The following is a 28,000-nucleotide window of genomic DNA, read 5'->3' on the forward strand; positions in this document are numbered from 1 at the left end:
AACTCTCTTTTCCTGTTCCCATCTCTTGCCACATATATGTTTTGTACAAGAAACAAAACATGGAAGAAATTAAGACCAAATCACCACCAGGTAAATTTTTCGTACACTCTACTTCAGCACAGCATGTTCCTACTGGGTACTTGAAATTGCCACTGTTCTTGCTATATCCAATTAATATTCTTAGACTCCCAAATCCCCATGATGTTTGGGAGCAAGGCCTTGGGTAACAGCCATTAGCTTGCCTCCGTCTCTTCTCCTGCAGAGAGAAGTAAATATATTCCTTCCTGCTTATATAAATCATGCATATGCTATTTCTTATTTACCATTTGTTAGTCCTGGAAAACAGCATTAAAAAAAAACAACAATGGGGGCACCTGGGTGGCTTAGTTGGTTGAGCATCTGTCTCTTAATTTTGGCTCAGGTCATGATCTCATGGTTCGTGGGATCCAGCCCCATGTCAGGCTCTGCACTGACAGCATGGAGCCTGCTTGGGATTCTCTGTCTCCCTCTCTCTCTCTGCTCCTCCCCTGCTCATGCATTCTCTCTCTCTCTCTCTCTCTCTCTCTCTCAATAAATAAATAATCTTAAAAATTTTTTTTAAGAATATGAAAATAACAATGGTAGATGAAGGAAAGTACAAACACCTCAGACATACTTCACAGGGAATCTCTGGAGATAAGAGAAGCTACAGTTGCCAAAAGGAAAAGAAAGGAAATCCCCAAAGAAAATCTGCTAAATTGATTGTTTAATTATAATGTTAACCTTTACTATCAAAAGGCAGGTGGAGACAGAGAGGGAAAGGAAACCAAAATAGGGCAGAAAGAGCCCGAACTTCCACTCTGCACGGAAGCCACCTGAGAAAGGCTAGCGCTTGCTCCCATCTGCTTCATTCACCCACAGGGAGCTGAGGGGGTATTACAGGTGAAATGGTTGTTTGGTTTGTACAGCTGCCAAAGGGTTGGTACTCTGAGGATCTCGGCTCTGGCTGTCTGGACTGCGTTCCAGGTGACCCAAGACAGGTGGGTAGGACGAGCACAGTGCTGTGGACTGTAGTAGAGTCCCTCCTTCCTGATAGCCCTCCTCTGCTCTCTTACCCCTGGGAAACAGAAGTGGACTGGGGCTAGAAGACACAGTCTGGGGGCATGAAACTGATATATGGGGCCAGACACAGATTAGGGGACAGAATCCAGAAGTTCTAAGAAGGAATGACCATCTGGCTACTGAAATGCAATATTTTTAATTTACAGACCTATTGAGTTCGATATTAGACTTCTGTGACATCAAACATGATGAATGAGTATTTTAATTGAGACTGCTTATTTATTATAGCATTCATCATTGGTAACATAAGGAGATCCTCAATTGCTTAAGTCATAAAAGCTCCAGACTCTAGCATTGCATAAATTGGTCCTTAACAGGATTAGCTGTGTAGATGGGGAACTAAGTAATGATAATGGGAATACTGTACTTCACGGTGAGGAGAAGGGTGAAAAGGGCAGGAAGGCTGAGCAGGAAAAGTACAGACTGGGATTAAATGCAATCGTGGGTGTGCTGGTGAGGGGAGGAAGAAGAGGAAAGGGTAGTGACCTCAAGCTGGCATGGCAGGTGTCAGGGCATGGACCATCAAGTGGGCTTGGGAAGAGGAATAAGGTTATAGGGGAGGGGTAGGGTCATGTTGACCTAAACGTTCAGGTCTCTGATTGGCCTTGCAGGATGTGACAGATGTGTCTTACCCAGCCCATGGCTTCTAAGCACATACCTATTCCCAGGGCACCTATCTTTCCAGCCCTTTGAGGGATCTCATCATTCGGGGCAGCGAAACACCTGCTCTCCCAGACTCTCCATGCCTCAGATCTGTTCTCACCCTGCTTCTTTTAATTCGCCTGGACACTAACCTCAGAAAAACTATTCATGGCACACAATAGGTGCTCAACAAATGTTGAACAAATGAAATACTCCTTGAATGGACCACATACAGCGTATGCCCTGGATGTCCCACCTCAAATCCTCTCAGACCACCTCTGAGTTGTCCTAAAGCTGCAGTTGACAGATCCTGTGTACTTTGACAGATGTGACAGCTCTTACCTCAGGTGCTCACATCTTTCTGTTTCTCTGCCTAAGGGATTTCTCCAGTGCCCCGGGAGCTTGCTCAGCTCACAAACAGGGCAACCCAAAAGTATCATCACTCAAGGAGGGACAGGAGTTGGAGATTATATATAAATATATATCCTAATTTCTCAAGCCCTGGTAGAGCAATTCTGAGGTACATTCTATATGGTTCTTTAGAAGGTTCCCAGTAGATTAAGCCTCAGCTGTCCATACTAGTAACCCTCTCAATTAATGTGTATTCTTTGGCTTTTCCCTCTTCTCTGTCTTGGTTTCTCCCACTTTCTCCCTTTTGCAGTTAGGGAGCACCTCCCAAATAAACCACGAATACCCAATCCTTTTCTTAGGGTCTTCTTTCAGAAAACCCCAGACCAAAACACCGCATGTGAACTAGTTAGTCTATCAAATCATTTTCCTTGCTGACAAAAGCATGGGGAAAAGGAAGGAGTGACAGTAAACTGGGGGAGAGCAAGTGTGCATGATTTCAAATATAAATACCACCTACTTCTCAAATTTAGCCAGGAGCAAATCTTGACCAAGGTTGAAAGACTAGATGGACAAGAATTCCTAGAAAGAAGGGGTAACTTATGCTTAATTCATCTGTGAAAATGACCAGCACAGCCCAACCTAGGGACAGTGATTTGCTACCACTTCTGAGGACAGTGCTGAGGAAAGAGGCCAGAAACGTGTGACTGAATGAATAACACACCTCCTCTCTGGGGGGTACCCAATCTGGGACACAACTTGGCCTTGAGGTTCCCTCTGACCGTTTTAGACTTTTTTTTTTTTTCTATTCATAGGTGTATGCACAGGGAATGTAGAGGGTGGGTATGCCAGTAACAGCACAGTCCTGGATTCTGGCTCCTTATCTCTGGAAAGAATATTAAGTTGTTTTATCCACTCGGGTATCTTTCACCACTAGTTAACACAGAGGCGTCCTTTTGAACACCACTGAGCAAAGGACACTGAGATCCACACAGGTTAATTAATACATTCAAGATACTATTGCTTGGTTATTTTTTGTAGCCAAGTTGGCTGGAAACTGACATTTTCAGAGTAAATGCACCATCCCTTAGAGAAAAGCACACAGTTCTCCTGTAGGGAACAGTGAGGAAGAGGCTGTGTCAACTGAGAAAAGCATTATCCACAGATCTGACATAGAGGTCAGACCCATGCAGACTGTCCAGGAATGGTAGCTATTCTCTTAAGTCTGATTTTCTTCCCCATTCTAAGATGAGAGTTAGAGCTGCTATTCCAAAAGCCTGCTCATTTTCTTCATGACATTTACCATTAATATCATGGTATTTGTATGTTTACTCACTCGTTTTCTGTCTTAGAATATAAAGCTCATGAGGGGGTTGGGCCTCATCTTCTCGTTCACTATCAAACCCAGAGTGCCCAACACACATGTGCTTGATAAATGTTTCGTCTCCTTGTCTACCTCCACTTAAATTATCTGTATCTTCTTCCCTCAGTTCTTGGTCAGAGACATTTGCTGACTGAGATATTAACATTTGCAAATAAGGTCACCCCTCCCTCGTATTGTATTTGACCCCTGGCAACCTTGATCTAAGGGAATAGTGTAATGTGAAAATGTAGTGGCAAGGTGATAGAGGAGACACTGCCCTGTGTATAGCACAGAAGGCCACGGGAGGAGAAGGGAGGAAGATCATAACCTATTTTATTGCCATTTCAGTCAACTCTGGTGAGGGTTAGGGGAACTCCTCTGGACTGGTGAACTTCAGCTTATGGATGTGCCCTCTGGCTAAACAGACTGATTATCAAGTTTAGTTTAATATGGGTAATAGTAACGTGAACCCCTAAACTGGCTTTGAGGTCCCTCTTATTCTTCCAAATGCTCTCAGTTGCTGTCCATTTCCTGGGTTCTCTGTGGAACACATCTCAGTGTTCTCCCTACATATCTGAGTTTGCTTCTTCAACTGGGAAAAAGTAATTTCAATATTTTTGCTAAATGAGGAATATTTTAGGATGCAATGATAATTAAGTGTTGAGAATGTCGTGGCTCACTTAACACCAAGGGGAAAATAAAGAACTTTTAATTCAACCACAACTCTAACAGAATCAGAACTTAACAGCTAGAAATGCCAAGTACCCAGTATATAACCAAGTTGTAAAGACTGTGATTATCAACTGGGGAAATTGGGAGGTATTATTTCAGCCACCTCAGTGTGCCCATGTCTGCAAGTGCACAGAAAACATGTCTAATTATAGGGGCTTGACTATGGGCCATAAGCTCAGAATGAAGTGAGGTTCTAACACTATTACAAATTTCCATGTGGTGAAAGCAATTACTATGAGATTCCACAGACCAGAAAAAGAGACCTAGGTTCAAGCATAAAATTCTTTTCTAATCTTGAAAAGCATAAGATTTTGACACAAATGCTACAGTGAAATGAGCATGTGGGACAAATTATGACATCAAAGAAAGCCATTTAAAAGCCTCTCAAATAGCAACGATTTGATTACACTGGGTCATGTCCACCATACTGATAATGACAAATGTTCCCTCTTTCTCCCTGTAATGGAGAAGGTCTACACAGCTCTTAGAGTTGTCCCTTGATACTAGCAAAATAATGGGAGTTCTATTACACTAATCTGTGCTCAGCTCTTTAGCCAATATTAAACTTGGGCTTCAAGGGCATTATACCCATTGAAAACAATGCCCAAGATCTCAGGAAAATTTCTGACAAATACAGACATCCCACAAACAGGAAGATGGCCTTTGATTTGTTTACATGAGGGCATTTACTGGGAGCCTACTGTGTGCATACTAATTATGCTTGCTAAGTGCTAGGGAAAGAAAGATGAACTCACCATGGTGCCTGCCTTCATAATTTTATGAAAGGGACAAAGACATCCACAAATAACTATAAGACAAGGGCTCTAATAGAGGATTTTACATAGTGCGATGGAAACAGATGAGGAAACTTATGGGGAATTTCACCTTACAAGATGAATCCCCAATCAAATAAAGCACGCAAGTGGAGGGGGTTATGAGAGGTGGCTTCTTCTAAGCAAAGCAAAAAATGGAGGTATGTGTACCTGGGAAATCCAGTAGCAGCAGGTGTGTGGCAAGGCTAAAGGAGAGGAATGTAGGATCAAGGGTGGAAAAGTAGGTTCTGCTAAACTTTGAGAGGTCATGCAAGATAAGGAACATTAATTTGGATTCTTTAATAAACAGATGAAGAGGGAAGTTATTGGAAGCTGTGCTGATTAATCTGTTTGCTTTAAAGCCTTTAATTGTTAAAATTAAAAGTTATTCATCTGTTCTACACACTCAACGTTACCTTTCTGTTTTTGTTTATTCTCTTTTTCTAAGAATTTACTGTTTCATAATATTGTTTAAAAAGTCACATATTTAATCATCGTTAGCCAACATTACTTATATTGTCTTACAATATCAACATAAAGTTGTGATATTAATGTTCATGGTCTATTATTTATTTTTAAGCTAGCCAGTGAGGACCTGGAAAACATAGGACTCTCATATATTGCTGGCAGGAATATCAAATGGTACAGCCATGCTAGAAAGATTGACAGTTTCTTATAAAACTAAACATGCACTTACCATATGACCTAGCAATTGTACTCTTGAGCATTTATCTCAGAGGAAAGAAAACTTGTTTGCACAAAAATCTATGCAGAAATATTCATCCTAACTTTATCTGTAATAGCTCCAAACTAAAAACAACCCAAATGTCCTCCAACGGGTTTATGGTTAAACAAACAGTGGTACATCCACACCATGGAATACTATTCAGAAGTAAAAAGGCATGGGCTATTGTTACATGGAACAATCTGGGGAGAATTTAAGGAAATTCTACCTAGTGAAAAAAACTGCCCATTTCAAAAGGTTACCTACTATATAATTCTATTTATATGGCATTCTTAAAATGACAGAATTAGAAATGGAGAACACATTAGTGGTCACCAGGGGTTGTGGGGAATGGCTAAGGGACAATGGTGTGTTATAAAGGGAGAGCATGAGCAAGTCTTGTGGTGATGAAACATGTCTGCATCTTGATTGTAGGGGTGGCTGCCCAATTCAGGTTCTACACCTGATAAAACTGCATGAGACTATACACACGTGTGTGCATGCACACACACACACACACGCATGTAAAACCTGCAAAGTCAGAATTAGTTCTTTGGATTGTACCAATGCCGACTTCCTGGTTTTGGTATTGTTCTATGGTGTTATGCATGAGGTTATCACTGAGGGAAACCAGGTAAAAGGTACATGAAGAGTTCTCTGTACTTTTTTTCTTGCAATTTCCTGGGTTCTCTATTATTTCAAAATTAAAAAAAAAATTTTAAAAACCAGCCAGGTCCTCACATTGCCCACTTCAACAGCTATTTTTCAGTCATGTTTGTACTGACTGAAGATGACTGACTGAAAATGACTCTAGGACTCATTCAACATTTGGGATTTTCTTCTTCCTTTTTGAAACCCTGTACTTTTTCATCTTTCATGATGTGGTGTTTTCATGATCTCCTTTTGACCAATCTTGATATTCCAACTCTTTAATGGTTAGTATTTTTGATAAATCTCTATCTCTGGCTCTGTTTTTTTTTTTCTTTTTTTTTTTTAATTTTTTTAACGTTTATTTATTTTTGAGACAGAGAGAGACAGAGCATGAACAGGGGAGGGGCAGAGAGAGAGGGAGACACAGAATCTGAAACAGGTTCCAGGCTCTGAGCGGTCAGCACAGAGTCCGACGCGGGGCTCGAACTCACGGACCGTGAGATCATGACCTGAGCCGAAATTGGACGCTTAACCGACCGAGCCACCCAGGCGCCCCTTTTTTTCTTTCCTATATGTCCTCCCTGGATAAACTTGTCTATTCTTACCATTTGCTCTACCATGTCCTGATAGCATGTCACATCTTTTCTCTCTCTGTTCTTAAAACACAGATATTGGCTAATCTTATCTACTTATTTGGCCCTTGCCAACCTCAAACTCTGTCTAAAATCGAAAGCATCTTTCTCCCAGAACAAGAGCTTTTTTTTTCTTTTTTTCTTTTCTCCTCTATTATTCATCTCAGTAAATGACAACAAAGTTCTCCAAGACATTTACAACTGAATCTTGGGATATCCTCCATGATCTTTCCTCACCCAATACAGTCGCTCATTTACCATATCCTGACAATTTTACCGCCTAAAATCTTCACGAGTTTTCTCTTTATATTTCAGTCATCAGTGCTTGATATCCTCACCTTCTGTTCACAAACAGATCTTTTTATAGTCTTATTACTAGCCAATCACCTTTAAAAAAAATTTACATCTAATCCACTACAGACTCAATCTAAAATTCAAAACTAGGGGCACTTGGGTGGCTCAGTTGGTTGAGCGTCCCACTCTTGATTTCAGCTCGGGTCATGGTCCCAGGGTTGTGGGATCCAGCCCCACATCAGGCTCCATGCTAAGAGCAGAGCCTGCTTAAGATGTTCTCTTTCTTCCTCTGCCCTCCCCTACTCACCCTCACACTCTCTTCTTCTCTAAAATAAAAAATTAAAATAAAATTCAAAACTAACTCGTTTTGTCTTTTGATTTTATTAATGAATTATGGTAGTATATTTTTATTTTTTCAAATTCAAATGTATTAATTATTTCCTTAATGGCTTATTAATTTGTATCATCCTTATAAAAGCCTTCCCCTTGAAGAATTTTAAATTGTGCATAATCTCTTTGAATACTTTTATGATTTACTTAAAAAATATACATATGTACTAGCTCCACCTGCAGTTTATTATGGTATAAGATATGAGAGTTAGGGATCTAATTCAATTTTTTCTTTTTAAGTGCTGGCCACAGATTAACACCTTTTATTGAATAGGTCATTTTCACTAATTTGAAATGACATATATACTATTGTAAATTCATATATATGTGTGTGTGTTGATATATATATATATGTATATATCAACACACACACACAGACATGCATACACACACACACACACACACACACACACACACACACACACATCTTTTTGGTCCTCCTATTTCTACATCCTACCACATTGTTTCAATTACTATAGCTTTAGAATATAATTTACTACTTGTAGAAAAAGTCTCTGTTCCTCATGTTCTAAGCAATAAGCAATACCCTGGTTATTCTTAGATATATAAGTGTTCAAGTAAGTTTCAATTTAGTAAAGTGAAAATCTTATTTGGGGACCCCTGGGTGGCTCAATCGGTTGAGTGTCTGACTTCAGCTCAGGTCATGATCTCATGGTTCATGAGACTGGAGTCCCATGTCAGGCTCACTGCTGCCAGCTCAGAGCCCACTTCAGATCCTCTGCCCCTCCATTGCATGCATGTTCTCTCTCTCTCAAAAATAAATAAACATTTAAAAAAGGAAAGTCTTATTTGTGTTTATTAATATTAAAGTTAGAGAAAAGAAACATCTTTGTGATTTAAAATATTCCTTTTCAAGAACAGGGTTTGCCTTTTCATTTATCTAAATGAAAATATGCAACAATTGGATATGCTCATATTAGAATTCAAGCTTCATGAGTACAGGACTTTTTGTTTGTTTTGTTCTCTGCTGTGCAGGCAGCATCTAGAACACTGGCTGGCACATAGCAGAAGTTCAATATCTATTTGTTGAAAACCTGAACAAGTGAAAACATGAATGAGTCCATTACTTAGGCAATAGGAAGCCATTATAAATAGTTAAGATATACAAATCATGTAATTAAATGTCTACTTTGGAAAGACTGCTTTGGTGATGGACAACAGGCCAGATTCCAGTAAGGAGAGCACTTAAAGAGACAATTCCTACAATCCAGGATACAGTTCATGAAACCTTTCAAGGGTGGAATCAGCAGGTCTTGATGAGCAATTAGATGCAGAGAATAAGTGAAAAGAAGGCATTAACTAAGGTTGCTATCTTGTGTAATAAATGTGGTAAAAGGTAACAAAGGGAGAGTGCTGAGTTTAGGGTAGAAGAATGAGACAATGAATTCACTTTAGAGCATTCTGAATGTGAGATGTCTAAGGGATATCTAAGAAAAGAGGTACTCTTTGCAGCTCAGTGGCAGACAGGAAATTAAATCCAGGTCTATATGTTAGCAAAGCCATCTTCTTAAACATTATTTCTTATTATATTATTCTATTAAGTAAACATTAACTCCTCTTCTGAAAGACAGGTAAGAAAAATGGGATTTTTAGATGGAAACATTCTTGGAATAGGCTTAAATATATTGTACAAGTATACAATATAGTGTATGCTGTTCAAGGTGAATTCAGAATGGTACAGTCTTCTGCTGGGTCCTTAAGTACTTCATGGAAGGACAAACACTGAAGAACAGTATTGTGTGCATTAGAGTTGCAGCATGAATACAGAGCATCACAAACATGTGAAAATATGTGTATTATTAAGTATGTATATAAATATGTGTGCATATGTGCAGTGTGTATATATACACACACACACATATACACACATTAAATAAAGGTATCAGAGTATTAAAGGATGAATCTGTACGAAGTTAGTTAGGGTGTGGCAGAAGAGATGCCACGATTGTTTCAGCCATTTAAGAACTTAGCCAACTAGGGGCGCCTGGGTGGCTCAGTCGGTTAAGCGTCCGACTTCGGCTCAGGTCATGATCTCGCGGTCCGTGAGTTCGAGCCCCGCGTCGGGCTCTGTACTGACAGCTCAGAGCCTGGAGCCTGTTTCAGATTCTGTGTCTCCCTCTCTCTCTGACCCTCCCCCATTCATGCTCTGTCTCTCTCTGTCTCAAAAATAAATAAACGTTAAAAAAAAAATTTAAGAACTTAGCCAACCAGAAATTCCATGTGTAAAAAATTCTTCAAAAGACAATCAGGCCTTTTTATATTTGGCTACTGTCTCAACATCACCAAATAGGCACCTAATGAAGTCCCAATATAATAGTTCAAATGTCTCTATAAAATGGTGAGTACGGATAGAACAGTCCCTCATCTTGATAATTTATCTTGATTGTCCTACTTACTGATTTCTCTGTTTCTTTTCCCTGAACACTTCGACCCAGCCCCTGGAAGGTGACCTTTCTGGATACGATGGTTGGCTTCCACCACACCAGAATACCACACTTTCAGATTTATGACTTAGGGCATAATACTTGTTCACTTTGAGCTTTAATATCCTTATTTGTAAAATAATGGTAACACAATTCCTAGGACCACTGTGAGAATCAAACAAAAGAACACATATGGAATGCTTTCTAAATGAAGTGCTCTAAATTTAAAAAGAATAACCATTTTATAGTCTTTTTCTGCTTCCAACAGACTTAGTTGCCCACAACTACTGATATGATAACAACTTTATCCTTGAAAAGCAATTATTTATTCCCTAAATATTGCTACATATGATAAAAAAGGTTAATATCTTTGCTAAACAAATGGGTCTTTTCAGTTCATATAAAAAAGATAAACATGTCAATAAGAAAGTGGCAAGGAACATGATCAATAACTAAAAAAAAAATATTACTAGCAATAGCCACATGAAAAAACTGCTCAATGTGAGACAATTACTTGTCTGGAAGATGCAGGTAGGGGCCATCACTCTGCAGAATAAACAGTCTCTCTGAGGCTGCCATCTGGATCTCCAGTGCCAGTGACTATGCTCCTTACTTTTAAGATACCAGCATCTTCCTTCATCTCTGCAATATTATTCTCCAGAAAGTCACAGTGGGTATGGCATCCTCTAAGAGGGGCCTGGTGTTACTGGATCTCCCTTCAATTCAGCAATTATTTATTGAGTCAAGAACCAGGCACTAAGATCTTAGGAGAGATCCAATTATAGGGAAAGCCATCTCTAGCACAAGAAACAAAAACTAACAGGTGACAGGAACATTTACGGTTCCAATACACTCCACTCACTTAAATGTGCAGCCTTAGGCATGGCTCAAAGTCTCTCAGTCTCCATTTTCTCATTTATAAACTGGGGTTAACAACAGTACCTTACTCATAAGGCTGTTATAAAAATTAACTGAAATAATGTATATAAAGTATTTAGCATAGCATCTGGCAGATGAGCTTTCAATAAATGTTAGCTCTTGTCTTGAATATTATTAAGTTCTATAACAAAATTGCATGTTATTATGAGTAATAGATTCTATAATAGACAGATGCATAGTATTATGAGAGTATATGTGAGGAAGATTTTAATCCTAATTGAAGAATGGGAGGAGGGGTATGGATCTGGAAATATCTCATGAAAGAGGTCAAAGTTGAAACAGGCTGTGAGGGCAAGAATTCAACAAGGAAAACTAAAGGGGCAGGGGCCTACTCTAGACCAAAGGAGCAGAAGGCAGAAAGTCTAGGGCATTTCCAAGAAACTGCAAGAAGAGGAATGTCTAAGGTGATGGCCACATGTGGGGCACAAGCATGTGGTCCACTGGTATGTTATTACTATTCCCTGAAGGGTGCCATAGTCAATTAGCCCTACCAGTGGTATCCCAAAACATCTCAGCTCCTGTAACTGACTCAGAGGGGTTACTTGGTAGGTAAGAAGAATGACTCTTTCCCAGCTCTACCTTCTGAGGTGTAGACTAGGTTCTGGAGAGAAGAAATCTGCTATTAATAGCTAACACTGATTAAGTATTAACTCTCTCCCAGGTACTAAACACTTCACATGCATGATCTGATTTAGTTTTCTCAACCATCCTACATGGTGGATACTAGTATCCTTGTTTGCAGTTGGGTAATTAAGGGTATGAAAATATGAAGTGACTTGTCTAAGTTCACAAAGATGACAAGTAATAGAGATGGGATTCAAACCCAGATATACTGTTTACAGTGTCCATATTTTACTACTAAACTACACCTATTGTACAGAGGAAGAAAGCACTCTGGACAGAGAGCCAGAGAACCTAGGTTCCAGTCAAGATCCTCCACTAAATAGCTGACTATAACTTGGGCAAGTTGCTTCACTTTCTATTCAGGTTTCCTCGATTGTAACACAGAGGCCACTTATAGTCTCTTACAGTCCCTTCTACCTCAAATAATTTTTATCCCAATCTAAGATACAACTCTGACAACTGATATACGAAACAGTGTCTTGGGGAAATGCAGATGCTCCCAACAAGCTCTCATAGCTTTATATGTGACCTTCATGGTCACACAACTCATCCAAGAAAGGGTCCTTGTAGTCAAGGGAGGGACTTCGAACACTACTCTGGTGATTACTGGTGTTGAACATAAAATCTCTGTCTGCAGGGCCAGAAAGTTCTACATGTCTTGCCAGCCACCAAAGACCCCTTCATTTCTATCAAGATGTGCTGTTCTGTATGCCAGCTAGTTTCCTTCCAAAAAGGACATTTAACCATATGCAGGATGTGTTTAACAGCATAGGTGTTTGGCCATGGCATCTCTCATTTCCAAATTCTGAACCTGCTGCCTAACAGCTTTGTGAGCTTAGGCAAATTACCAAACTTCCCTCTTGGTTACCCTATTCATAAAAGAAGATAGTAATACCTTATAGGGTCATTGTGAGGATTAAATGAAACAATGTGTGTCATGGCATTGGTGTAATTTTCAATGTATAGCACAATCTCAAAAAATTACAGCTTAAAAAAATCAACCTGAAACAAGCCCTATATTACTGCTGTAAACTAGCCAACAGGTGTAAAGTGTGTTATGCTTTCTCCAACTCAACAGATCTAAAACCTATCCTCCTTCCCTCAAAACCTCTTTGTCCTGTGTTCTCCCCTAGCCACATAGTGACTCAATTCAGAAATCTAGAAGCAGTCCAAGAGACTTCCCTCTTATTTTTACCCCCAGTCCACACTCAGACACACCCAAAGAGTCACCAAGACATGCACGTGCTGTCTAACCAACACCTCTTGGATCTGGCCCATCCTGTCCATAGCCACACCACTGGGTTGCTTTGGGCCTCACTGCTTCTTCTGCTTTGCTCCTAAAGTGTCTCCCTGTCTTCAGTCTTGTTTCTCTAAATAATTTCTTCAGGATGATCATCTTTTTTTTTAATTTATTTTTTTAATTTACATCTAAGTTTGTTAGCATACAGTACAATGATTTCAGGAGTAGATTCCTTAAAGCCCTTTACCCATTTAGCCCATCCCCGCTCCCACAACCCCTCCAGTAACCCTTTGTTTGTTCTCCATATTTAAGAGTCTCTTGTGTTTTGTCCCCCTCCCTGTTTTTACATTATTTTTGCTTCCCTTCCCTTATGTTCAGGATGATCATCTTTGATTGTAAACTGGTCATCTTCCCTGCTTAAAACTTGAGAACCTCCCAAGAGCTTCCGGAATCAGATTTAAACTCATTAGCTTAGCCCATATAGCTTAGCCTCATGATGAGCCTCTGCCTTTGCCTCAAGTTTCATGTTCTCTACTTTTCCTGACTTGATTCATTCAAGTTACTCAGAATATACCTTTTATACCTTCTTGACTACTAACCTGCTGGGATGTCCTCCCTTTTGCTTCTAGTCAACCATTACTCATTCTTTTAAACTACGTCTCAATGGCAATTTCTTCACTTGGCCTTGACTGATGTTTGCCTCTTCTAATCTAAATGCTTTCCCTGTGCTATCTTTCTACCTAGACTACAAGCTCCTTGAGGGTAACAGCTCTCTGTCCTTGTTTGATATATCCTCAGCCCCTAGAAGCAGGTGATGTACAGCAAGAACTCAGTAATATTAGCTGCATGAATAATTGAATTTCTATGGTTGATTCCAGTGTCTGAATCCCGGCAGGAAAATTACTGTATAGTTCACCTACACACAAGTCAGGTCTGGGAGATGCTGAGGTGCCATCTTCTAATATCCAAAGAGAAGCAATGACAGGTGATTCAGGAGATCCAAAGTTTAATATTGAAGATACACTTGTTGGTCTCTTCCTTCTGGACAGGACCTAGGTCCTATTCAATTTTGTATCCTCAGTTATGCCTTGCAAGATAGTAGGTGCTCAAAATATGTGACATCTACAAATCTTAAAAAAAATATACGGTATATATATTAAATAAATTGCTTTGGATAGGGCTAAAACCCTGGATCTGTTTGAATTTAGATTCCATTACATATATTTTAAATTATTTCCTTAATCAATCTACAATCTCCTTATTTTATCTTTGTGATCTCAGTCTAGCAAAGTGTCTTGTGTATAGTAAATACTCAATAAGCATTTGCTGAATTGCACTTAATTCTCAAACCCACTCAGCAAATGAGTTGGTGGCAGGACAGACAGACAGCTGTAACCATGCTTGTTATGGGAGCCATTCCACTCACTCAAGAGATGGAACCAGAAGAATTCCTCCTCTAATAGGGAAAGTTCACCACTCCCCATTAGTCCTTAAGGCAAGAGGATCTGGACAGTGGGTCTTGGCATTTTATACCCTGTATGTACCAGGTCACACTGTGTACATGAAGACTAGTGTATGTGAATAAGTGTGTGCGTGAATGCATGTGCAGATTAAAACTCACACTAAAGTCTGTATGGACAGGATACTCTAGGCTAACCCTCAGCAACCTTTCTCTAGTTGTGCCATGTTGTCAATATCCCTGGATGGAGGCCACATGATACGTTTAAAAACACATGGAAGCAAAGATGCTTTGAAAACTATGACATGCTTCACATACATGAGGTTTCCAATTGCTTCCGGTGTGCATTTGTAAGCATCTCTGGCCTGGCTGTCCCTGTCCCAGTTTGGAGACAGCACAACTGCTCCCCCAAGCCTACCTTCCTCCCTCCAGAAGCCCTGGGAGCAGTGGATAGAGGCAATGGGCTAGCTTAGGGCCATTTTCTGTTTGTGTGCACCTTCTGCCCTGTAGTCCTGTGCTTATGCAGTTCTGGTTTGTTTCCATGGAGACAGGAAGCTCTGTTTCTCTTCAAACCTAAGCTAATGGTTTTCATCAAATCCCATTTCCTCTGAGACAAGTAAAAACACTGCAATGCTTCTATCTATACTTCCTCTTTAAATACATCGAGGGTGACCAACTTACCTCACAGCCCTCCTTTCACTGAGTCCCATGCCTCTGAGATGGGTGGCTCAGTTACTTGCACACTTCGTATCCAGTGAGTCGTGAGCACTGGCATAGGCTGCCTGCCCCCTCTCGCTCAGACTCATCTCGTCACTTGCCCAACATAGGGGCTCTTCCTTACACTGCCTTCTTTCTCTGCTTTAGGAAAGCCTTCTCTCTCTGCTTTAGGAAAGCCTTCTCATATAACATTCAAACTGCCTTCAGGTCACTGGGAACATGTCCCCTGGAAATAAAATCTCCAGAGCTTTTCTCTAGCTTTCAAGTGCAACTCCCAACCAAATGCTTACTCAAAAGAGAAAGTCTACATCCCCTCCAGAGGCATGTGAGAACCAGACCAAGCAGAAGAGAGCATCCTTGGCCCTCTGTACACAGAACTAGCTACTGCTAAACCCTCTGCAGACACTGGTAAAACTCCATATGTGTTGAGCATCAGAATGTGAAAAAGAAACAGGGACAGAAATATTTCACTCCCAGCCTGTAAGGCCCCTATTGTTAACACTCTTTTAAATGTCAGAATTTATTTACACCAGCTGTTCCCAGCTGCTGTTTTCACTTCCTAGGCTACTCCAGAAGTGCTAAGGAGACATATGCCATCCCGGGTCTGTTTCATCTCCCAACCTGAGGAGGCTGTCTCCCCATCAGAGGGGAGCTGATGGTCTTACAGCCTGTTCACACAAAATATCACAGGCTGCTACTCAGATGATAGCCACCTAGACCTAACAGGTGGAGAAAATGAATGTCAGTATTATCAAAGGACATAAGAGCTAATGGCTACTCGATGCCAGACCCTGGGCTAGGTCTCTGTCAATGAAAGACATTACTATCCCATTTTACAGAGAAGGAGGTGAGCTCAGAGTAATTTATTCAAATGCACAATGCTGGTAAGTGGCAAGATTAGGGTCTCACTCATGACTGTCACATGCCAAAAGATCACGATTCCACCAATGTGCCACTCTTTCCCATCCAGAGAAGGACATAGGAGAACTAAAAGAAACAACTCCAAACCAGAGATGGTCTATCAGACTGGATACAGTTAGACATAGAAATTGTCCTGGAGGGCAGTGTTCTGTCCTAGTTCCAGCTCTGTTAAAGTATGTCTTGAACCCATATAGAAGCCTTATTTGGAACATGGTTGATTTGTTCGCATAGCATCTATTTCCCTCCCTCTTCAAATAGTAAGAACAGGGCTTGAATTTTCTAAATTAACCATGGACACACTTTGGAAACAAGTAGGGATAAAGAACATCAAGTAAGATTACATAAATAAGAGATTATCCCTTCTGCATAAATACATGACAAATGAAGTCTATGGTCAAGCTCCTTCCATATGTAGTCACTGAGAGATAGTATCTGAGCTGTAGGTACAGGCAATATGGAGCAAATGACCTAGAGCAGTGCTTGGACATAAAGGATGTCAATAAATGCTCACTGAATGAGTAAATATATAAGAAGTCCCATTACATCTTTTGACTTTCCACTCAAGATGCACAGTATTAAGAATGTCTTCACAGTGCTTCCTGCTTTTATTTCATAACCATTTCACAAGTCACCACAGGCTCTCAATACCACATACTTGGACTAGTATGGTCATTTCCCCCTTAATCCTAGTGAATCTGGTCTCTCTCCATGTCAATGCTTCCCCCACTGATGCTAGATGAATGGTCTTATATATTCCTTTCACCCCACACTTTTCTGTATATGCAGTAATTTTACTTTAAAATTTTATTTCTATTTTTCTCAAGGTATGCACATTGACTTTTAAACTCAAATATTTTCTAAAAACTTATCATGAAGAGATAGCCATCTACTGCCACACCTCTCCCCACCCCTGACTCTCACTCCCCAGAAACCATCATTTGTAAGTTTTACCTGTATTTTTTTCTAGTATCCTTTTTTAATTTTTTAATATTATACCTCCATAATTGATATTTATCTTTAAAAATTTTAATGTTTGTTTACTTTTGAGAGAGAGACAGAGGAAGAGTGGGGGAGGGGCAGAGAGACAGAGAGGCAGACAGACAGACAGACAGAATCTGAAGCAGGATCCAGGCTCTGATCTGTCAGAACAGAGCCCAATGTGGGGCTTGCAAGATTATGACCTGAGGCAAAGTTGGTCGTTTAACCAACTGAGCCACGCAGGCACCCCTATTTTTCAATTTAGGATACTGCTTAAAGACTTTCTTACTATGGAACCTAAGATTTTAGTCTTTGACATTCCCTTCCCCTCCCCTTATTTATCTTCCTCCATCCTCTCAAGGCAATTATAACACCATACGGGGTCATTTCACAATCCATTAAGGCTCAGCTACACACAAAACTAACTTACGATGCTTACATGTCTCTAGTGGTAACCCTTTTGTATTTTGTGGAGTTGCTCAGATGGAGGTGTGTGCATATAAATACATATATGAATATGTTTATACACAATTCAAACATTTATATATATATATATATACACATATATATAAATTATATATTCATATATATAATCTTCACAAAACCTTTGAACTTTTCTGAATACAATGTACATCAGGGAATAACTTGCTTAATTCTTTCCTTAAAGATATCATTCTTAAGCTCTCTGTCATCCTATCCAAATCTGAATTTGCTGCTCTCTAGGTCTTCTGACAGTTATCATTGTAGACTTCCCTTCATAATCATCCTGGAATCCCCTTTGCCTGTTTTCTCTATCGAATCCCTTGTTTGCATGAATATCATGTCCTTCTCTTTCTTCAATTAATTCCTTATTTTTAGAGATTCACATTCTCCAGTAACTTCTTCAGAAAGACAGTCTCAAAATACTGCCATTCCATTCTCAGAAATTATTGCTATTTTGGCTGGGTATAGATTTCTATCTTGGAAATTTTTTTTCCTTAAGAAATATTTAGGAACTTCTCTGTTCAATTCTAACTTTAAGTATCATTGAGAAGCCCAAAGCCACCCTAACTCCTGATTCTTTGTTGTTAAAATATATTGCCTTCCCAATAACCAGAAGCTTTTGGAATATTATCTTTATTCAGATGTTCTGAAATTTTATGATGGTTTACCTTGGTGTGTGGTCTCTTTTCATTAGTTGTGTCAAATGCTCAGTGGGCATTTTTATTATTAATTAATTAAATTAATTTGTTCCCTTTTATATCCATACCCTCTTCCCATATTTCTGCTATACAAACTGCCCTTACAATAGACAGGTTTCCTCTGCTATCTGAAAGTTTACTTTACACCACTTCACTTTCATGAAAAACCCACATTAGTACATATTTTTGATAAATGAAAAAAATCCAAAGGGCATTTTTGCTTTTACAAAATGGTAATTGTTTCTTTGTTTTACACCACATTGGTATATGAAAGTTTTCACAAGAATGCTCTACTTTCAAATAAACAGCAAAAAAAATCTGATTAAAAAATCGAGAGGACCTGAATAGATATTTTTTTCCAGAGACAATGTACAGATGGCCAACAGTCACAAAGATGCTCAACATCACTAATCAAAGAAATGAAAGTCAAAACCATAATTAGGTATCATACCACACCAGTCAGAATGGCTAGTAGCAAAAAGGATAAGAAATAAGTGTTAGCAAGGAGAAAAGTGAACCCTTGTGCACTGTTGGTAGGGATGTAAGTTGGTTCAACCACTGTGGTAAATAATATGGAGTTTCCTCAAAAATTTAAAAACAGAAACACCATATGATCCATTAATTCCACTACCAGATATTTACCCCCCAAAAATTAAAACACTAATTTGAAAAGATATAAGCACCCCTATGTTATTGCAGCACTATTTACAACAGCCAGGATATGGAAGTAACTCAAGTGTCCATCCACAGAGAAATGGATAAAGAATATGTGGCATACATAGACAATGGAATATTACTAAGTTATAAAAAAGAATGGGGTCTTGCCACTTGTGACAACATGGATGGACATAGGGTATATTATGTGAAGTGAAATAAGTCAGAGAAAGAAAAACGCCACATGATTTCAACTTATATGTGAAATATAAAAAAACAAAACAAATGAAAAAACAAACAAAAACCAGATTCTTAAATATAGACAACTCGTGGTTGTCAGAGAGGGGAAGTAAGTGGGGTGGGGGGTGCAAAACCGATAAAAATATTAAGAGTTACACATTTTCAGTTATAAAACAAGTAAGTCATGAAGCCAAATAGTATAGCAAAGGAATATAATCAATTATATTGTAATAATGTTGTATGGTGACTACACTTATCATAGTAAGTGCCAACTAACGTATAGAATTGTTGAATCAATAGACTGTAAATCTGAAACTACTTTAAAATTTTATGTTAAAGGGGGCATCTGGGTGGCTCAGTCAGTTAAGTGTTCGACTTCGGCTCAGGTCATTATCTCATGGCTTGTGGGTTCGAGCTCTGTGTCGGGCTCTGTGCTGACAGCCCAGAGCCTGGAGCCCACTTAGGATTCTGTGTCTCCCTCTCTCTCTGCCCCTCCCCTGCTCACACTCTGTCTCTCTCTCCTCCAAAATTAAATAAACTTAAAAAAAAAACAACAAAGAATGCTCTACTTTCAAGAGAAACTTGTACTCAATGTATACTTTTTATTGAATGCATTCTTACAATCTATGTATTTTGTGTGCATGTATTTTTACATGCATTATACTATACTATATCTTGTTTTCACTAAATTTTATGCTTTTAAGATACTCTATGTTTTCGTGTGTACATAGTATTTGTTGCTCCTAACTGCTGCATAGTATGTCATGGGATGCATCTCACAGTTTACCCATGTACTTTACCAACTGTGGATGCCCAGGTTCTCTCCAACTTCCCATCACCAAAAACTAATGCTGGAAAGAATATCCTTGCGCATGTTTCAACAGACTTTTACTCTGGCAATGTGTGTTTACTGATTCTGGAAACATTTTTAGTATTTTTACTTGTAAGTTTCCCCCTGCCCTCTTCCCTGTTCTCTTTATGGACTCTTATAAGCTGAATGTTGGACTAACCCTCTGATTTTTTAAAAATTTTTGTTCTACTTTCTAGGTGATTTCATTAATCTTGTATTCCAACCATTTACTCCTCATTATTTTCATTACATATTTATATTTTTTTACATTAATTCATGTTGCATTAATGAAATTTTACATTATTTATTTTACATTAATTTCCAAGGGCTCTTCTTAACTGCTAAATGTTCTCCTTTTTTTATTTTTTATTTTGTGATTAAAATTATTTCTCTTCGACCTCTGCTAATATCAATTACACTTTTTAAGAGTTATCTTTTATATCCTCCATCATTCATATTCCCTCAAGTCCTTTTTTTTTTTTAAGAGAGAGGGAGTGCATGCCAGGGAGAGGGGTAGAGGGAGTGGGGGAGAGAGAGAATCTTAAGCAGGCTCCATGCTCAGCACAGAGCCCAACACTGTACTCAATTTCATGACCTCGGGATCATGACTGAAGCTGAAATCAAGTGTCAGATGCTCAACTGACTAACCAGGCGCCCCCTCAAGTTCCTTTTTTCTGTATATTATTTTGTTTTTGTCTTTTGTTTTGGATATCTTTTTCCAATGCTGATGATCCCTACTCTGCCTTAATATTTAAGAGCAGTGTCAAAAAAGCTTATTAGAAACTCTTGTGTGTGGATGGCTGGAGCTTGTAGAATGATAAGTGTAATGGGTTGAATGACCCTGCAAAAAAATGTATGTCCACATCCTAATTCCTGTATCCTATGAATGTTACCTTATTTGGGAAAAAAGTCCTTGCAGATGTAATTAAGTTAAGGGTCTTGAGAAACCCTAAATCCAATGACAAATGTCCTCATAAGAAAGAGGCCCAGGGAGATTTTAGACAAAAGACAAGGAGGCAATGTGACCACAGAGGCAGAGACCAGGGTGATGTAGCCACTAGCCAAGGAATACTTGGGAGTCACCAGTGACTGGAAAAGGAAGGAAATAAATTCACCCCTAGAGCCCTTAGAGGAAGTAAGACCCTGCCATATTTTGGACCTCTAGCATCCAGAACTGTGAGAGAATTAATTTTATTCACAGTGTGAAGCCACCTAGTTGTGTTCATTTGTTGTGGCAGCCACAGGAAACTAATATGAGCCTCACTGAGGGCAATGGGTGGGAACCGTTTCTCTGGCCATCCTCAGGTATCAGTACACATAATATTCTTCTCTTAAGATGGATGGTTTCCCCACAGAGGAACCCTACTAACCCTTACCATACCAGATTGATCCACTTCTGAGAGTTAAGAGTAGGCAGATGTGGGCTGGAAGCATGACATTCAGTTTGTGGACTTTCATTCCAGCATATCAACCCTACCCTCAGAAGCACCTGATGTTACCATTGCAAATTTTTGATTCAGACTCTACAGAGATAGTAAGTCTTCTGACTTTGGCTGGGGTGGGGGTTGGACAGGGCAGACACCTGTGAGACTTGTTTGGGGCTAGATATCTAGGGTGTTGGATAGATGGGGATAGAGATCTAGGGTGTTGGATAGATGTCCTCTAAGTGTTCCTTATGAGGACTTTTGACCAATCCTCTTGTTTTTAGTGCCATCCATATTTCATCTCTCAGACATATGTAGTGCCTTGAATTCTGGAGGCTTTCCAGGACTGTGGAAGGTTCGGAAGGAAAATTATTTTGCCTTTTTATTGGCATTCCTCACCAAAGGCAGTTAAACCTCAGCTTTCCCACCACTAGATCAGTTACCATTTACTCTCTGCCTTCAAAAATTTTGTTGACCTCTCTCATCTGTTGTCATTTCCTCTCCCGTTCTGTCACTGTGCCCTTCTTAAATTATTTTTTTCCTGTGTTAGTAGAATTACAAGACATGGTGAATTTCATTCAACCTTCTATGTTTAACAGAAGCACTACCTTGTAATTTCCATTTGAAGAACTTATGCTACTCAGAGAAGAAATTAAATTCATTTTTGCTTAGAAAAATGTAAGACCTTCTAAAATCAACCCCTGTTGTAGCTCTATTTTACACTTTACATTTCCCAAATGCTCTAGGTAAATTAGGCTCATTATAATCCTGTCCTATTGCAAGATGAGTCCCATTTCTTCAATTTTTCTTATGGTGTGGTGCTCTCATTCATGGAATGTTCACTCACATATAACCTATTTTATCCTATTACATATTGTGTGTCCCAGGCAAAATCTCAGTCCTTCATGAAGCAATTCCTAATAATCTCAGACTATATAATAGATTTGTTCCTTGCCCCAAATTATCTGTATCTCATATTAGTCAGTAAAAGAACTCCATTTCCTGTCTAAATGTTTGTGCCCTGTCCCCAAAACACAGTTATATAAAATTTTTTATTATATATATAAAATTTATTGTCAAATTGGTTTCCATACAACACCCAGTGCTCATCCCAACAGGTGCCCTCCTCAATGCCCACACCCACTTTCCCCTCTCCCCCACCCCCCATCAACCCTCAGTTTGTTCTCAGTATTTAAGAGTCTCTTATGGTTTGCCTCCTTCCGTCTCTAACATTTTTGTCCCCTTCCCCTCCCCACTGGTCTTCTGTTAAGTTTCTCAGGATCCACATATGAGTGAAACATATGGTATCTTTCTCTGCCTGACTTATTTCACTTAGCATAACACTCTCCAGTTCCATCCACGTTGGATAGGAACCATGCCTTAGACTTTATGTGCTCTTTGCTATGCTTACCATGGCTTTAGACACTGAGTACTTGCTGACTGATGTACACTAATCCAAGCTACAAATATGGAATTTGATGTTCAATAAATGATAGAGTAAGAATCTTTGAGGGTAAAACCTCTATCTTATTCAACCTCACATCCCTCACAACTAGCTTGGTGTTGGACAAAGAAGATCTATGACTGCTGAATGACTGAATGAAAGGATGTATATGAATCAATGAACTCTCACTGGATACTATATTCAACGTTGTACCTGGCTTAAATATTTTTTTAACTCGTAAGAAAAATAAAGACGATTAAACAATGTGCACTACTGCATTTCCAGCATCTCGAATAGCACCTCACACAGGGGCTGCCCTAAAGGGAGGTTAAATGAATGAACTGGCCAGTAGTCCAGAGCATTAGTTTACAGTTGGAAAGAAGTTAAGAGGAGAGAGGAACATCTGGCTTACCCGGAAAGCACTCCCAGAACGAGGTTGAGAACAAAGAAGGATCCAATGATGATGAGGGGGATGAAGTACAGCCAATTCCAGGTGGCTCCTAAGGCATCATTGGTCTGAAAGAAAGAATAACGCTTCCTTAATATTTTACCAAAACCATGTGCCAGAAGAAGGCTTCCGTTCCTGAAGTTTCACATATAGGGTGATATAACAAGCATGGAGCAATACAGTTAAACACTGCCTGCTTTATTCCCAGTTTGGTGTTATTGTGGGTTAACTCATATTCTCCCATGTACACAGTATAGGACACTGCATTAGCCTCACACAACACCCTGAGTAGGAGTGGTCCAACACCCTTACTTATTAACAGCTAAGATAACTGAACCCAGAGAGGTCAAGTACTTTTCCAAGATCATACAAACAATTGCTGGTTTTTATAGTGTTTAACGAAGTGGGTTCTAAGCTTTTGCAGTCTAAATTGGGCAAATTCTCAAAAATCAGAGGCAAGCTGTGTCCATCTACTCCATGGATGCTGGCAAAAGCCTGGACAGGACTGCTTGGGAGACATTATTGTCATCCACATCCTGCTCAGTCCTTGACCCTGCACTCTTTCTTTCTTCTATCACAGTCCAATAGTACAGAACTGGCTCAGGCTTGGGCCCAACAAGGCTCTGGACAGAATAAGGAATAAATCTAGATTTAAAGATCAATCCTTTCCTCTCTAATCCGAACACACAGTGAAGTGAAAAATGCATGGAAATCCATATTCTGGATTCTTATGCTACAAGTGAGATTCATGGCCCCTGAATACTTAGAGGCTGAGGGAGGATTACACCACATGGCTTAGCCAAAAGAAGCAACCCTTGGCAGGATGGATGTCTTATTAGGACCTAGGAACCGTTTGGGAGCATTTTGAAAAGTCTTCTCTAACACTTCAGCCTCTCAACTAAACTTCACCTTGACCCTTCCTCCCCATAATATCAATCCCAAATCTTTCTAAACAGTCTCCTTGAATTGCATTTTATATATGCAGGCTTTTGAAATCCCCCTCCAACCCCACACCAGCCCCTCACATGCAAACTGTAATACCCATTTGAAACAATTAAAAGATATTTTATTCTTAATTCACTGGAGAAACAACGCCATGAAAGTCAAATGCCATGACTAAAATTCACAGGCTAAATTACTAAAATTAAGATCTGAACTCAGAATTTCTATGACAAAATGCTTCTTATCCCTGTGATTTACCTTTTCCTCTTCTCACTGCTAAGCTTTACAAACATATTTTTGGTTCATTGCCCTCATGCTTCTGGTGGTCTCTGAGGACATTCTTTCTTTTCTCTCAAATTATCTAATTTTCTTTCTGCCTCCTATTGAAATATGTCAGTCCACAGAATATAGCTTCCCACTGATCATGGAAGCTATCACTGCACAGTAGAATTTTCCATTAAAAATAGCTTTTAAGAAAACCTCTTTCACCAAAACTTGTATCTTTTGTCTTGCCCCCACACTGTTCAGAGACGGATGATTGCAAATGAAGCAGAATATAAGTTAAAAACAAACACCCTCTGAACTGTATGGGACAAAAGTGGGGATCTGCCAGTTTCAGTCTGTAAGTTCTAACTCTTTGGTTCAAACAGGTCTGATCAGTTAAATGCAAGCAGGGAACATGTGGGCCAGACCTCAAAGAAAGCTGCTCCTGATTATCAGAAAGAAGATGCAGAAGAACTAGTTATCAAGGGCCACAAGGGATTTTAAAGAACATAAGAAGCTGGTTTTTTTTTTTTTTTTCCGGGACAGTTGAGACATGGTCCTTCCTGTGAGCTGAAGGATAGGATCACAGGATCCATGTATAAATAGCTCTACCTTTATTCATGATTACAAATGCAACATTTTTGTAAAGACTGGTTAGCTTGGAGGGCTCACCAGTGGTGCACCAGAAGTTGGAGTGACTATATGGTTTAGCCAGAGTCCCCCCCCCTCCCCCCAGCATTCTTTGGCAGCAAGGACTAAGTCTGCTCCCAGCACCCAGATCAGGGCTCAGCTGCCAATAAACATTAGTTGGTACCAGCAATGGAAAGGATGAAATTGTGACTGTTAAGGTGTCTTTGGTCCCAGGAGTGACTGAGCTACTGTTTGAGAATGGCTAGAGCAATTTCAGTTGGGTGATGATTTGCCAGAGACACTGTAGAGTGAATAACATTTCCCAAAAAGTGTTCTCACTGCTAGTGATCTGCAAGATGTTAATGTGTTCTGTGGAAAATGAGCTTCTGTGACCAAAGAGACTTAGGAAACACAACAGATTATACTTTCCCCTTAGCCTGTGGGAAGACTCACGAAAGGCACATTATTAACTTCAATATCATTTCATACACTTCCGTGATTATGAAACCCCTCTTTTTGAAGAAAATCTATTAACACATGAGGAAATACAGCCTGTGAAATGCAGGGATAAGAAGACTCTTCTCATGAGCCCAAAGTCTAGAACGCACTTCCCAGTTCTCCCAGAAAAAAACAATGACAAGGACAGTGTCTCTTTATCCACGTGTTGTGAGAATGTTTTGGTTTGGGTTTAACCCACCTTAAGGCAAGAATCTTAACTGTCTGTTCATTTCTATACCTGGCACCTAATGAAGTGTTTGGCACATGGAGTGTGTGTGGTTCAACTACTCAATAAACAACCACAATTTGAATAAGAGAATTCTCGTGTTTAAAATGAACCAAAAAAAAACCAAAAAACAAAAAACCACAAAACTTTCATTCTGATAGTCTCCTTTCAAGCTTTGTCTGAATTGTTTTTTTAAGAAAAACTGTCCTCCACTATGGCATTGGGACCTGTCTGATGAGAAGAAGAGGAGGAAGGGGAAGAGAAAGAGAAAGACTAGGAGGACACCAAGGCCAGGGGCACTATCCCCTGAGGGAATTATTATAGATGTCTGACAGCTTAAAAGGTTCTTCTGGAGAAAGCAGCTTGACAGCGCCCTGAGATTATTCACAAACCTTTTAATAGACTTGCCGCACCCTCTCTACACCTTTCTCCTCTCCCTTGGGTTTCCTCCCATTTCTTTCCCTCCCATCTTTCCCCACCAGGAGGCCTCACCCTCATCTCACATGCCCTTCAGTGGATCAATGACAAATCCATCAGGACAAGGGGACATAGCTCAGCAGGAAGTGAGCAAAGGACTTCCCATTTCCCTCCCCCACAATGACATGGTTCTTTCTGATGCTAATTAGAACTCCAATCTCCTTCTGATTCATTATTAAAACCTTAAAATTATCCAGTGGAGGAGAGACAACTACTAAAGTGTCTTTTGAGACTGAAAAAAAAGAAAGTTATCGACAACTCTCAAGTGAGCAAAAGCCCCGAAACCATGTGAGGTGGGAGTCAGGAACACCAAGGAGAAAGTTGCCAGTGTAATAACCTCAGAGCTATGAGTGTGTTTTCTCTCAGGTGTCCCTGTGCCTGTGTCACAGTAGGAGGGGGAAGAGAGGAAGGCTGCCTAGGTGAGAAGCTCTCTCTCTCTCATCCTTTCTCCAAACTCCTCTGCTTCTGTGACTCTGACAAGCTGCTTGCATGCGGGATCAACACACTCTACTTACCCTGGTGATTCTTCCTTCAGGAACAGAGGATGGCCATGCTAAATGTTCTGAGCGAGATTCTGGGGAAGGAGACCCACAGCCTTCTGAACATGTTCCACTAGATTCTGGCCCAAGAGTCTCACAGTAGAACCTTCCCTGCCCAGACCGCTGCTGTGGAGCAGCTAAGTAAGTATAAACCAGGCTCCTCCCTGCAAAGAAGGCTGCACAAGGAGTGCCAGCCTCTTCATTCCCCACCATTCATGGAACACCTACTCTTTGTCAGCCATTACAGAACAGTGTTTTTCTTTGGGGCAATGTCCTCTTACTTAAAGCGCTGATTCTCCTCCCACCCAACCCAGCCAAGCCCCTAGACTGCTGTCTTTCTCACCTGCTGATTCCCCAAGTGACACACACATGTACACGTGCGCATGATGGGGGTAATGACAGACAGAGAAAGCAGTTGGGGGTGGCAGCCCGCCTGCACAGGGTGTGCTCAGCGGGTACCAGTCCTGACACCGTGAAATGTGTTCCTTTGGGAACCTGCCTGATTGGGGGTGGTGAGTGCACCCACTCCCTGTGTAAACAGGCACACATGGCAATTATCACATTAATCTCTGGAGGACTGGGGGAAATGGTACAAGGTGGGGTGGGAGGAGCAGGATTGAGGAGAAAGAGGAGGATGGAGACAGCAAGATGAAGGGAGGAGGTCCAATGGTTCTCCCAGACTGAAGCTGTATATGCAGAGCCAAGCCCCCAACCTTGAACTCAGGTCTCTATCAGGGTTCCACAGGGCTCTGGAGAATATACTGTTTTCCTTCTATGTACATGCCTTTCATAGAGGAGGGCCTCTTCTATGTACATGCCTCTCATAGAGCAAGTCTCATCAAGAGACTGAGTGAGCTGGGACTGGGGAAATGGGGGATATGGATTCTAGGGTCATTTCAGGAAAGGAGAGGGTCTCTGGGACACACCTGCTTCCTAGGCTGGAGACAGCATCTGTTGGCGAGCCTGGGCTGGCCTACAGAAGGGTTTCTCAGCCAGGGCACTGTTGGCATTTTGGGCTGGATAATTCTTTGTTGGAGGGTAATTCTGGTTAATTCTGTCCCATGTGGTGCATTTGCAGGATCCCTGGCTTCTACCCACTAGATGCCAGTAGCACTCCCCCACCTGTGACAACCAAAGGTGTTTCTGGAATTGCCAAATGTCCTGAGGAATAA

The 28,000-nt window shown here is 40.2% G+C and overlaps 1 protein-coding gene and 1 long non-coding RNA gene across 3 annotated transcripts in view; one reads left to right on the forward strand and one right to left on the reverse strand.

The window, feature by feature from the left end:
• Positions 1 to 28,000, reverse strand: part of CACNA1E (calcium voltage-gated channel subunit alpha1 E) — a 309,331-nt gene that overhangs the window by 124,750 nt on the left and 156,581 nt on the right. For both annotated transcript variants that reach the window (XM_042976069.1, XM_042976070.1), the window contains exon 7: positions 23,217 to 23,320. In XM_042976069.1, the coding sequence (XP_042832003.1) occupies positions 23,217 to 23,320 (104 nt within the window). The remainder of the gene's footprint in view (positions 1 to 23,216; positions 23,321 to 28,000) is intronic.
• Positions 13 to 27,995, forward strand: LOC122235818. Its single transcript, XR_006213881.1, has 3 exons — positions 13 to 90; positions 26,825 to 26,969; positions 27,907 to 27,995. It is a non-coding gene; the product is annotated as an uncharacterized LOC122235818 (long non-coding RNA).

Source organism: Panthera tigris, chromosome F3 (assembly GCF_018350195.1).
Source record: "Panthera tigris isolate Pti1 chromosome F3, P.tigris_Pti1_mat1.1, whole genome shotgun sequence".
Classification (NCBI taxonomy): domain Eukaryota; kingdom Metazoa; phylum Chordata; class Mammalia; order Carnivora; family Felidae; genus Panthera; species Panthera tigris.